Below are 14,314 nucleotides of genomic sequence, written 5' to 3'. Positions count from 1 at the left end.
CATCAGGCTGGAAATAGCCTGTTTTGGTGGCCTTGCCATGTAAAGAATACTGTCCTGAATTGTGATTTTTTTTTAAGCATTATTTAGTGCTTGGTGGGGTAGAAATTGAGTAATGGCACAAGAAGAGCATAACCCCACATGCTGACTGTTTTGATTGTGTTTAAAATATCTGTGTTTTTTCATTGCTGTTGTAAGTGCAATGCTTGTTTGTTTGCATTTCAGTGAACATTTTGTGATGTTTAATTCTTTTTGATGTACACAAGCATTATTTACATTCTATTCTGAAAAGATTGTTTACAAAGAAATGTTATTTGCAAGAAAGATGTTTTTGAATGTAGATATGTCTTGGCAGTTGAAAGACTTTTGATGTAAGATTGGCCATGAGTTTTTTTCTCATTTAATCTTTCAATCTTTCTTCTCTTTTTTGCATTCTGTCTGTGTTTATCTGTATTGAATTGAAGACCAAATGTATAAACAGCTAAAATGACCATTAAAATATAAAGCACAATTAATCGTTTTTGATTTGCTTTTGTGCTTTTTTATTATTAAAGCTTTGAATTGTCATTGCTTTGTTGTTTTAATATTATCCATTAACATCCTGCCACATTGTGCCGCCGACCATGTAGTGTTTGTAAAATATTATTTAAGCATTTATAATACTCTCTCTGTCTTTATCTTTGTATGTTTTCTTTTCACAGCTTTTCTGTCTATTATTGAGTAGATGTATAAATGGTTTCAGATCTACCATCATCCACACTCCAGTCAACCAATACTGCTGACCCGGCTGCATGTCTGCAAGAATTTCCACATGCCAAACAATGTTTCTGAATTCTGAAACATGCAGACCAGATTTCAACTATCTTTGTCGAAATGAAAATCCTTTCTGATATATCAGCAAGCTGATATACTTGAAAAGTCTTGAACGAATTAAGGGGTTGTCATTAAAGTTGTTCTAAGAACTGTTAAAGGGTGCCAAATGGTTGGAAAAGGCTCCTTCTTTCCCCTTTCCCTGCATTGCTTTCTTTGGTTTAAATAAAAGATAGATCCTATAGCTCAAAGGGTGAAGCTTTGTCCAAACAACAACAAAATCAGAGGTTTAAAGGGGCCATAGCATGAAAATCTGACTTTTGTCCATGTTTAAGTGCTATAATTGGGTCCCCGGTGCTTCTATCAACATAGAAAATGTGAAAAAGATCAACCCAGTAACTTAGTTTTGGTAAACCAGTTTCTGTAAGCATGTGAAAAATTAGGTCATTGAAATTTGGCTCTCCTTATGATGTCATAAGGGGATCTTATTATAATAATACAGCCCCTTAATCTGCACTATTCAAAAACTGCACTGCCATTTAGTGCTGACAGAAAGAGAGAGAGAGAGAAATTGACAGCACAATTAAGTTTCAATTTCAACAAACCACCATCATCGTGATCAGTGTTTGTATTTCATCAGCTCATTTGCATTTTAAAGAACACACCCAAAACACACCTACAAAGTGGCAATTTTAACTCTTTCACCGCCAGCGTTTTTTTAAAAAGTTGCCAGCCAGCGCAAGCGTTTTTCATGATTTTCACCAAAGTTTAATGTCTTCCAGAAAATGTTCTTCTTCAAATATATAAACATACAATATACCAAATGAAAGAACAGACCCTCTGCTTTCAAACAAAAAAAGTTTCATCCTACCTTCAGTGGTTCTTTTGTAATCAGCTTTTGAAAATGGGTAGGTTTCTGCAAAAACACCACATTTTGAGCAAAAAGCAGAGATAATTACATTTTTGTGACTGACTTTTCATAGAGATCCCATTCAGAGCGATCTTTAAAACAGACACGGACATGCAGCCGCTTGCCATAGGGCAATACTTCCGGGTTAAAAAAGTTGCCTGGTGGATAATAGCGGTATTGCGGAAAGACGGAATATCTCGTCATTGGCAGGGAAGCGTTTTCTCTTGATTGACGATATATTTCGTCAATGGCGGCGAAAGAGTTAACATGCTATAATATATTATCTATATTGTATTTTGAGCTAAAACTTCACATACGTACTCTGGGGACATCAAAGATTTATTTGACATCCTAAAAAATATCTTGTGACATGCCCCCTTTAAGGACGATACATACAAATAATAATAAACACAAATAAAATAAAATAAAAAATAAACGGTAAAGACGCTAAAATGACTAAGACTTTAATTAAGTATCAACCAAATATGAGAATGTCCAAGTCTGTGGTTGATTGCAAAGTCTACACAGCTATGTATCTATATCAGTGCCTTCAAACCATATCAAGAAACAGACAAGTAGGATGAAAAAAGAACCAACAAACAACAGAAGAAACCGATTCCTTTAAAGAGACAAGAAAAGATGTGTAAATGTGTAAGACGCTCTGGGAGCGATGCGTAGGAGGTCTTTTAACCTCAAGTTCATGTTATGAAACAGAGTCAGCTGTGTTGGTGGTGTGGGGGCCGATAGCAGCCTCCTTAATTACATCTGCACGTGGACCGAAACACAATCATAGACATGTGAGACACTTTCTGATCTACAGTAGCTTCAGAGTAAAATATATCATGTATCAACAAACCAGATCAGACTTGTGGATGAATTATTGTAAACATAGTAGCCTAAGCTTGCAGCTGTCTCACAAACCAACCTTTCATTACACACTAAAACGCATTTTAAACCATGAAATATCACCCCACTATTGAACTGAATCAACCTAAAATGTCTATATTTGACCCAATTACGGGTTAAACAACCCATCATTATTTACAGTGAGTTTCTGATCTGATTTTTAGGGACACATTTGTTTCTAACCAGCATGTGGTCTACAGGAACCTGTTGTTGTGAGTGTTCAGTGCTAAAATTGGTAACACTTTATTTTACGACCCGCAAAGTACCGCGTAATTAAACCGAATTTACAGCGTACCTATTTGTAACAACAGGGTAGGTAACCTGTAGGTATAAGGGAATAATATTTTAAGTTTGGGGTAATAAGGGGGTAAGAATATGAAGAATTATAAATTATTTATACTCTAAGTATTTTATAACAACAGGGTACCTATTGTAATATTACGTGGTATGTATGACTTAGTCAAGTCTATGGGGAAATTATGTTTTATTTATTTTTTATTGTGAATTTTTCATATTGACTACTGAATGTTGTATACAGTCAATGTCTACGAGCCACATCGGCAAATAACCTGTGCAGGTGTAGAGCACGCGGTCGTCTGCAGGAGGTTTGCTGGAACGCGATCCTGAGGTGAAATTTCTTTAAGAGGTTTTAAAAACGTTCTACACTGTGGAGTACAGCTGCGAGTGATGTTAGCAGGTTCCGCATGCTGGATAAGGTGACTGGTTTTGTTAATACATGACTCACGCATTTCAAACAATGTTTTTCAAGAAAGTTGCTAGCTAACGGTAGCAGGTTAGCTAGCACATAAGTAAGCCTAAAATTTATAAACGTAACTGGCTTAGAAAACTCTGTTTCTGTCAAGGCACAGTGAAGAAACATTTACTGAAGGCTTTCATTTATGTTTTTTATATGTAATGCAGAACAGCATTTGTGAGACGACATCAACTCATCATCCGAGTGGACAAGAACACCAACAGAGGAAGCCAAGCCGCAAAAACAATGAAAAATTGTCATGACTTTTTATTTTAAATAAAAGTTATGTGATAATAAACATTAAGTGTTGGCTTAATTATAGTGTTTTAAAGATGTTTTGAAATAAGTTGTTTTAAAATAAAAATAACAATATTCTGTATGTTTATGGTATTTACCCTATAACATTTATTAACAAGAGGTGAACAAAGCACCACTTTAGTTTACAGCCCGCAAATATGAGAGTTACCTGGTACATACACAGAACAAGCGGGGAATAAGCCCCACTTCAATTTACAGCCCGCAAATATAAGAGTTACCTGGTACATACACAGAACAATCGGGGAATAAGCCCCACTTCAATTTACAGCCCGCAAATATAAGAGTTACCTGGTACATACACAGAACAAGCGGGGAATAAGCCCCACTTCAATTTACAGCCCGTAAATATAAGAGTTACCTGGTACATACACAGAACAATCGGGGAATAAGCCCCACTTCAATTTACAGCCCGCAAATATAAGAGTTACCTGGTACATACACAGAACAATCGGGGAATAAGCCCCACTTCAATTTACAGCCCGCAAATATAAGAGTTACCTGGTACATACACAGAACAATCGGGGAATAAGCCCCACTTCAATTTACAGCCCGCAAATATAAGAGTTACCTGGTAACTCCTGTATACATATACAGATCAAAGAGGTACAAGTTGCTATTATCTTTATTGTGTGTTATATTTTATTTGCCGACGTGGCTTGTAGACATCAACTGTAGGCTATACAAAACACTTCATCAGGTAAGTAGCAAATATGAAAAAAAAACCTATTACACATAGACCATATTACCCATAGACGTAAGTCATACATACCACGTAATATTACAATAGGTACCCTGTAGTTATGAAATACTTAGAGAATAATTTTCCATATATTCTTACCCCCTTATTACCCCAAACTTAAAATATTATTCCCTTATAACTACAAGTACGTACTGTAGAGGTACTCTGTTGTTACAAATAGGTACGCTGTAAATTCGGTTTAATTACGCGGTACTTTGCGGGTCGTAAAATAAAGTGTTACCCTAAAATTGTCTGGGTTATTTTTAACCCATAATGGGTGAATATTGGACAGAACACACTGCTCGGTTAAAATTGATCCAATGTATTTTTTAACCCAGCAGTGTGTTCTGTCCAATATTTACCAATTATGGGTTAAAAATAACCCAGCCATTTTTAGAGTGTTTTTAGAGCAAAAACATTATAGTCAGCTACAGATTCAACAAAAAGAAGTGTGACAGCTGGGCACTGCGGTGTCTGCAGAAACACTAAATCCATTGTTAGACAGGCCTGAACTAAAATGTAATGAGATATCTAAAATGTTAGCAGGTGAACAATAGTGGAATTCACTATGGGAGATTTTGTTTTTCTACAAACCTGGCCCTGGCTTTAACACAAAGCATTCAAGTCAAGTCACATTTATTTGAACAGGACTTCACACAATACACATTGTTCCAAAGCAGCTTAGCAGTAAACTGGACTGTCAAAATAAATTAAAAGGTATGTTTAAAGTGGAACACCACAAAGCACTGTAAAATATGCAATGAGGTTTTTAGGTTTCCCATGTATAATCCGTATATAGACGGATGTGTGTCAGTCACTAGATGGCCCACATTTCCAGTAGTTTCCTTAATCTCCAAAATGTTATCATTTCCTCTGGGATTACCTCTCTGCTCTCGCTTTCTCAAACAATTCACGGGTGGAAGGCCGCAGTAATGTTTACTGCGGCCACACACCAAACGGCTGACCTTATTTTCACACAAAAATACTTCTCCTCATGTTTTGTGAATGCATATGAGGAAAGAAAGAAAGAAAGAAAGAAAGAAAGAAAGAAAGAAAGAAAGAAAGAAAGAAAGAAAGAAAGAAAGAAAGAAAGAAAGACAGACAGACAGACAGACAGATCCTTATGAAAATTAACCATGGTTTTACTAAAAGTAAAAAACATGGTTACTGTAATAAAAGCATGGTAACCACAAAATAACCAATAAATAATAGCAATCAATACACAAAAAAAACATGGTTACTACACTTTTACCACAAAAAAAAAAACATATTAATTTATGAGGGTTTTTTTCTCTGTCTGTCTTTATTTCCATACGTCAAAAAAAAAAAAAAAAAATTATTCTCTGTCTGTCTTTATTTCCATACGTCAAAAAAAATTAGATATATATATATATATATATATATATATATATATATATATATATATATATATATTTTTTTAATATATTTAAATATATTTCAAAAAATATAAAAAATGGCCAAAAAATTCCTTAAATATATTTTTGGAATATGTTTACTTTTTTATTTAATCAATTTTAAAGAATTAAAATATATATTTAGCCCTCCATATATTTGAATCCAAGAAAATATATTCACGTTGCATTGGAAGAAAAACTTCGTTTATGTTACAAACGTGTAAACATACGTTTAAAAATTTAGAAATTAAATATATTTACAACTTCAAATGTATTTAACATATTTTAACATTTATTTTGGCAATTTTTGCCATATGGGATGTAAAAGTAGAAATTTTTTCGCTTGCCCTTTAAATAAATTTTTAAATATACATGTTGATATGAAGGTTAAAACTAAAATTTAAAACATTATTCAATTGAGCATTAGCTTCTACAAAATGTCCTGACAGACAGAAAGAAAGACAGAAAGAAAAAAGAAGAAAAAAAGGGAAGAAAGAGGGTAAAAGTATTCTCAGTCACCATTAACAGTTCAATCAAATTCTTATGAATTTTAAAATCCAAGCTTCGATAAATGCAAGGCGGAAATGACGAGGTCACGTGAGTCGGAGGCTGCCAGGGCAGTAGCGTCTCCATGACAACATTTGAAGAGGAGAGTATCTGTTCACAACGCGACAAAACGGTGATTAAATTAAAACTTAGATCGTTTCGCATGTTTAAATTCATGTCTTTACTATTTTGTTCTCTTTTTCTATCCATGTGTCTGTTTTAAAGACGATTTAAATGCAATACGAACGGGAATTGCTCAGGAAGCTAACATTAGCACAGTGATGCTAAAAACAAACACTTGTCCCACACGTGTTTATTTGGTTATATTTATCTTCCACTGTCTTTACATTTAGTTAATAATGTATTAAACGACTGAAACGTGTTTGTTGTATAATTGTTTTTATATGGTTTAATCTGCTTTGTAGCTTAGAGTTTCCCATGTCTGGTACAGCTTGCAAAGACTTATTTTTTTCTCAGTGAATAATCATTATTATGTTTTGTTTAATTTAATCATAGCTATCGTTTATTAAGGCACGCGTTGGCTGCATGCATATACTTGGTGCACTGTGCAATAACATTGCAAGTATAGTAAAACAATACGAACAGGTGATTTTATACATGATGGACAAAATAAATATGTGCTTTTTATTCTCTAAACTAAAACTTTAAGTATCAAAAATTATAATCTATGTCTTTTACTTTTTAGGTAAAAGGAAAGGATGGCTGAAACAGTAGATGGTAAAAAAGATGAAGCGGACTACAAAAGAGTGCACAGCTTTCCTCTCATCAGGGTGGGTGTAGCTGTGACCTACATACAAATAATCAGTTATGAATCTGTCTGTTTGTCTGCACTAGATCACTCAAACCGCTCGCTTTTCTTTTCAAAATATGATACTTCAAAGGTCTTCATCCATCACGTATGAGTAATATGCAGTGTTTACTGTTGGTTTTGCATGCAGCACACAGACATGCCGGAAGAGATGCGAGTGGAGACAATGGAGCTCTGTGTGACAGCCTGTGAGAAATTTGCCACCAACAACGAGGTGAGTCAGGTGCATGCAAGTATATGATTCATGTCAGATAAATGTGCTTCCCAGGTCACACAGGTGGGGTGGAGTGTGTTGAATAGTCAGTACGGTTCACACACTCATAGTCTGGCCATCTGGACTGTTCTACTAGCCTACATGCTTTCATCTTCCGCTCTGTCTCTTTTTCACACACTGTTTATTCAGAGTGCTGCCAAGATGATAAAGGAGTCCATGGATAAGAAGTTTGGGAATTCGTGGCATGTGGTCATTGGTGAAGGTTTTGGGTTCGAGGTGTCCCACGAAGTCAAGAACCTGCTGTACATGTTCTTCGGGGGAAGTCTGGCCGTGTGTGTGTGGAAATGTTCCTGATGTCACCTCTTGGCCACACAGTTGGCACTGTGAGCGATTTGTACCCACAGACTTGTCTTTACTATGCAGCCCTGTTTGACTTGATGTGTGTGTGAAATGATGTGTGAGGAGGGATACGAATTCCTAGGTATGTATGCATTTTTCCTCAGGATTTAATCTTCAGGCTTTAATTTTAATGTTGTGACATTAACATAATCATGCACAGTATTCTGAAGGGAAATGTGTTTACAGACTTGCATTATTTTAGTCCTTTTTTAATTTAAAATTAATGTAAAAATCCCAATTTACACTACTGAGTGTTTTACAGTACAGCTAACTCCGGTCCTTTGAAATTTTTGTCTGGATAAGAAAATTTGTTTTATATACTGTATAAATTATATCTCTCCATCCTATTTGACATAAACACATGATTTAAAAGGAAATAAATCTTTTATAGTCTAGAATACTTCAGTGGGTTTTGTAATCGGTGACTTGCCAAATCTATACTTGAAATCACAGACATCCAATGATGATAGTAGTAACTCTGAGACATCATTCAGACCAGTAAGCTTGTCTTCATTATAATAGCATTAGCGTGTAGGTTTTGCATAATATTAGACACCACATTTAAAGAGCACCTATTTCATTGCTTAAAACAACGTTATTTTGTGTATTTGGTATAATAAAATGTGTTTGCGTGATTTATGGTTAAAAACACATTATTCATTATTTTCCACATACCATAAATTTTTGTAGCTCCAGATTTCACTCTCTTCCTGAAATGCACGGATTTGAAAAGCTCTGTGTCCCTGATTGGCCAGCTAATCTGTACGTTGCGATTGGCTTGCATACCTCAGCAGGAAATGTGACGCTCCTTACCATGTTTGAAAGTTTCGGTCACAATGCAATGCTAACACGAGTTAACTTACAGACTATAAGACAAAGTGGTAGGAATAATGATAATGTCTGTCTTGTCTACATCACCAATCCCAGGAAGTTAACTGTTGCCTACAATCCGTGTGCTTGTTGTAGTCCAAGAAAAGAGATTTACATTGGAAATGATAACTCGCGTTATCTTTTACATTAGGGTATGTATCTTTTGCATACCGTTAACATGTACTAATACACACTTACACACCAAAGGAAATTATGAAACGTTAATCGGACAATAGGTGCTCTCTTTAATGTCATGTTATGGTGCAGATATGATAATTTGAGTAACCACAGGTCATCCCCAATTTAGTCATGGACCATATCCCTTAAGTTATATTATTTAGGACATTTAGGTTGTGTTTGCAAACAAACCTTACAAAAAACAATACTGGTGTGCTGCATCATGAGTCAAAACAATAGCACTGATATGTTTTGAAATTGGAATGGAAATATTTTTTAACATCATCCCAAAAAATGATTACCATCTGAATAGTGCTTTGATCTCAGATATAGTAAAATGCTGATAGACTTTATCAGAATATTCAAGTCCTCATGTTCCAGTAATGCTGAATTTGTTTGGGGCCCTGAAATTGTATGACCTTTTAATGATTTTATTCTGATCTTTTATTCACTTTTTTAATACTTTTAATGTCAACACTGTGCAATAATTGCTCTGTTTGAAATAAACTTTAATTTCGATTTAGCATATTCAAAATGTGCATGTGTTTTCAGTCTGAACCTGTCATGTATTTTACTAATATTTTGCTTTAAGGCCTATTAATATAAAATCAAATCACTTCTTAAAAATCTTTAAATAAAACGACTGACCAAAGTCAGTTAATCGATGATTTTTCATTTTTGTTTTACATTGGGGGTGGTTTAGCGGACAGGGATTAGCTTAAGCCAGGACTAGGCCTTAGTTTAATTAGGAAATATAACTGGTTTTAACAAACATGCCTTACTAGTCACTGATTCTTGAAACTTTGGCAAAAACATGTCCCCCTAAGAAAAGTGCTAATTCTGTTGGAAATTAATAAAATTTTCATGAAGAAAAAGAATCAATGTTATATTCAAGGGGGTTCTTTGCACATATGTAAGGTTCTTTTATAGGTTTATTTTTATTTTGTATTAATTTAATGATTATATGCTGGCCACTGCCTTCAAAATCAGCTGTCCTCGGTTAAGAGATAATCATTTTAACTTGATAAAAAAGCCTAAAGTAATAATTGAATTGAATTGAATAATATATTTACCACATGAAAGAGTTCATTGTAATATGTATTCAAAACTACAAACAGTGAGTTCTGAACAATATTTACTATTATTTTGTGATTGCTCAAAATGTGTCCCACATATTTGTCACCACCGTCAGATATTTATAAAAAGCAATAAAATCAGACAACTACAGGGTCAACTGCATTCCTGAGGACCCCATTTTCAAACCTTCATCTCTACTGCATGCTTCAAGTTCACTCAAGCTCCTGTATGTTTGCTATTTTCTCTTAAACTTGTTCATATTTTTGGACACTGCTACTGTGACAAGCATAACATGTCAACAGCGTCATCTTTGTATAAAAAATATTAGATTAGATTATGAAATAAGTGTATCATTTTTAAGAAGAGGTCTGAAGTAGCTAGCAACAGAGGGGAAACAAGATGGCTAATGTGAACCACTCATCTATTTTTTTTATCTATATTACGTTTTTGTCACCACCGTCAGATGTCACCACCGTCATGTTTTTTTTCTTTTCTGTCAGGTTTAATGTATTTTAGGAAGTTATGATTTGATATTTGTTCATCACAGTGCTCAGGATTGTTATTGTTTGGATCAAATATTTACGTAAAGTTTAAGCAAGAAGCCATTGACTTGAGTGGTATACATTTTGAAATAATGAGGCCAATGTCACCACCGTCAGATTAGTGTCACTACGGTCAGACAGAGTTTTATTTGTTTTAAATGAATATGTTTACAATATGTTTCTTCAGTTCTGTTGAGTTATTAAAGTAATAGTCTCTATTAATACAAAAATATGTTTATTAAATAAAAAAATATTTACTTTTTCTATTTAGGCTTAAAGTAAACGTTGTATGAGTAATAACTGGAAAAACGCCTATTTTATAAAAAAAAAATACAAACACAGGAAATTGCTGAACAGCCAAGACCTTGGTCTAAAATTATATACCTTCAGATTTTGTAATTTAACTAACTTTTTTTTTCAACATTTAAACCTGTTTTATCCAAATTCCCAAGAATCACTGTAAAAACATTTTGAGGGAAAACAAAGGGCACTGATGTATTTTAAGATATGCCAGTGCAAGTTGTTTTCAGTTTGGACCGGTCTTACATTTATTTTAGTCTAGGACTTGTCTAAACCCTGTCTGGGAAACCGCCCCTTGATGTATTAAGGTTTTAGTTCATATGTGGTTATGCCTTTGACTGAAGTGACACGGCTGACGTACGACGGGGCTGACGTGTTATCTGGTGCGCCCCACCTTTTTTTTTGTGCGCCCGAGCTTTGTTTACAGTCTGAGGGAGACTTACGCTATAAGTTTGAAAAAAAAAACTTCACAAACATGTCTGAGGAAAACACGTCAGCCGTGTCACTGCAGTCACGTGACTTGAGTCTCGTGCACACCGTTTACAACAGAACTGGAAGAGCAGACAATGGTGAATAAAGCCGTAATTTTTGTTATTTTTGGACAAAAATGTATTTTTGATGCTTCAACACCTTCTAACTGACCCACTGATGTAACATGGACTACTTTGATGATGTTTTTATTACCTTTCTGGACATGGACAGTTATGTCGCACATATATTTTCAATGAAGGGTCAGCAAGCTCTCGGATTAAATCTAAAACATCTTAAACTGCGTTACGAAGATGAACGGAGGTCTTCTGAGTTTGGAACAACATCTGGGTGAGTCATTAATGACATTATTTTCATTTTTGGGTGAACTATCCCTTTAAGGCTACTGTAGAAACATGTCGGTGCAATTTTTCGACCTCCTTGTAAGGGGCCCTGGTGTATGTAGATAGAAAGACACTATCCAGAGGTAATAAAAAAGTTAAGGTTCATTGTGTAAGGTCTTTTTTACACCACTGAAAATATAGTTATGCATATTATATTGCATTTCTGTCAATAGATCATCTTAAAATTTACACACTGCACTTTTAATGTTTTCTACATAAAATTATCCTACATAATTTTATGTACAAAAATTGTGTTTAAATGCCATATAATCTTTGTCCTGCAGATGTTATAACAGTTCTAAATTCTCATCTTTTTTAGTTTTCCATCAATCTTTTCACATCCGTTCAGTTTGTTTCTCTATCCATGGTGGGTTCTTGCCCAGACATGATGTGTTTATAACACATCTCCCAGTCTCTTCTGTCGGTTTCTGTGTTCCTCTCCCTCCCTCTCTGTATTTCAGATACTGAGCCCAGATCAGTGTTGTGTGCGTGTGTCTGGCTCTCTCTTCTCATTAACAGCTTGGTTCTCTCTGGGGTAGCGCAAGAGCTGCCTGACATTCTGCTGACCAGGAACACACCGCAGAGAGGCACAGCAGGAAAGACAATGCAAGGCAAAAATCTGAATCAGGCAAGATCTTTGAATATACATGAGGGAAAACTGCACAACTGATGCTACAGTAAAAGCAAATTCCAGTAAAACAAATACAAGAGAAGAACAGATGGAATCAGAAATCAATGTTAGGGATAAAATGAATTTGTCAAACAGGACCAGATAAAATGTTCCTAGAAAAGGAGGAGTTGGTGAAAAATGAGGGAGATGTAAAGTGAAAAGAGGTGCAGGAATATGTATAGTGATTTGTACTGCAGATCATAAATGTTCAGAAAAGAGTCAGGGGGATTACATTCATTACATAACTCTGTGTGTGTTTAAATGTGTATGATGGCAGGCGAGAGGCTTATGAGAGGTGTATCAGTCAGGAAAAGACAGAGATTGGGGATGAATACAGATTTGTATTCCCTGCTTGGGTTTTTCATCTCCTTTTCAGTCAGTCTGATATGTCTACACGTGCTGATCTGCTTTTCTCAAATACAGAAGCTGATTGATGAATGTGAAATTATTAAATTGACAATGAAACTGATATATATGTATATCTTTTTGTATAGACAATATAATAATACCACAGATGATGGTACCTTGAAGTGAATGTTTGCTCTCCTGGTGAGGATGGGAGACAGACACTGAGACTCAGAACAATGTTGATCTGTTGTAGTATCTGAGTGCACGCACCAGAAACTAAGAACATGGAGTGTTATAGTCTCTGAGGGAGACTCAATTTTAGTTTATTGCTAACCATACAGACTGGAGACTGAGATCTTGGTGTTACTTTTATTGTCTCTTTGAAAGGGAGATCCATAACTTGAAGTCGATCTGTTTTAGTCTCTGGGGGGAAACAAAGAATATCTGTTGAAAGGGTCCTTTATTCTTGCCATATCAGATAGGGTGAAGACTGCATTTTGGTGGACTCATGTTGCAATGTTGTGATTGGCTGCTGATATCAGAAGGGGCTCACAGAATGTGGCCCACTTAACCTTCAATGTGAACAGCTCATTTACGTATGTAGTACAGTATTAAAACTGTGCCACATGTGTTTTTACTTCTCAAACTACTTTTTCGAATATCTTTAACATTGTTCTGCATGTATTGAGTGAACATTTAAGTTTTGTGTCAACTTTATGTTTGAAAGAATGTATAGAGTTGTTTCAGCCAATACTCCTGAATGGCCATTTGATTGAATGCAATATAGAGGTCTTAAAGAGCACCTGTTGTCTGATTTACGTTTTTACATTTCCTTTGGTATGTAAGTGTGTATGGAAGGTATTTGTGGACTTTTTTAAGTTAATTAATTAAAATATAAAATAATTAATTAAATTATAAAATAAAAAATAAAATCGCAAAATATGTCCCACATTTGAAAATGAAATGCTAAAATAAAAATTAAAACATTATATTAAATTATTTCATTTTCATTTTTAACGTGATGAAGCATCATTCCGGCCAAATTGAAAAATTAAATTAAATTGATGATTTGACATTTCATTTTCAATATAATCTTGAGTCAAGACTGACAATATTAAAATAAAAAGGCAAGCTTGAAAAGGAATCTGTAAATTCATTTTTTAAAAGGCTTTTTTTCATGCCCAAGCAATAACAGGGACAAAATTAAAATGTAAAGTTCAGTTTTAATTTTAGGTTCTGTTTTTCGTTGTAATTTTCGTGTTTATTTTTATTTTCAACTTGTATGCAAATTCAATGTTAATCAGTGGGTGGGGCTTACTTGCTTAAAAAAAGGGGTTGGCTGAAGCAGTGTTGCCAACTCAGTGACTCTGTTGCTTGCCAACTACATCTAGTGACTTTTAGACCCATTTAGCCAAACTTAGCGACTGTTTGGATGAATCTTAGCTTCACATCTGTACAGATAGGCTACTGTGTCGATTGTACTGGCCAACGAGTGCCAGGTGGCGCTGTCACGGTGAAATGTGCGTCTACCCTCTGTGCATGGAGCTGGGCATTGAGCAACATTTAGACTGTACAAGCTATTATATTTTTCAGTGTGTTATAAACGTAAAAGTAAACATAC

The 14,314-nt window shown here is 34.9% G+C and overlaps 1 protein-coding gene and 1 long non-coding RNA gene across 3 annotated transcripts; both read left to right on the top strand.

Annotated features, from left to right (window-relative positions):
* The first annotated feature begins 3,201 nt into the window (after nucleotides 1–3,201).
* Nucleotides 3,202–3,803, top strand: LOC141281928 (uncharacterized). The gene is made up of 2 exons (XR_012336346.1): nucleotides 3,202–3,339; nucleotides 3,545–3,803. It is a non-coding gene; the product is annotated as an uncharacterized lncRNA (long non-coding RNA).
* A 2,613-nt stretch (nucleotides 3,804–6,416) lies between these two features.
* Nucleotides 6,417–13,280, top strand: dnal4a (dynein, axonemal, light chain 4a). 2 transcript variants are annotated; one of them, XR_010527062.2, is made up of 5 exons: nucleotides 6,417–6,528; nucleotides 7,102–7,186; nucleotides 7,355–7,438; nucleotides 7,628–7,919; nucleotides 11,534–13,280. XR_010527062.2 is itself a non-coding variant. In XM_065252815.2 (4 exons), the coding sequence occupies exons 2-4, from the start codon at nucleotides 7,115–7,117 to the stop codon at nucleotides 7,790–7,792; spliced, it is 321 nt and encodes a 106-aa protein (XP_065108887.1). In that variant the 5' UTR covers nucleotides 6,417–6,528; nucleotides 7,102–7,114; the 3' UTR covers nucleotides 7,793–9,412. The 2 variants fall into 2 exon arrangements, 1 of the variants encoding a protein (XP_065108887.1); XM_065252815.2 differs by lacking the exon at nucleotides 11,534–13,280 and having other exon boundaries at nucleotides 7,628–9,412.
* The last annotated feature ends 1,034 nt before the right edge of the window (nucleotides 13,281–14,314 follow it).

This window comes from Paramisgurnus dabryanus, chromosome 3 (assembly GCF_030506205.2).
Source record: "Paramisgurnus dabryanus chromosome 3, PD_genome_1.1, whole genome shotgun sequence".
NCBI classification, from domain to species: Eukaryota; Metazoa; Chordata; class Actinopteri; order Cypriniformes; family Cobitidae; genus Paramisgurnus; species Paramisgurnus dabryanus.
The sequence above is the reverse complement of the archived record's forward strand: the minus strand, read 5'-3'. Positions and strand labels throughout refer to the sequence as shown.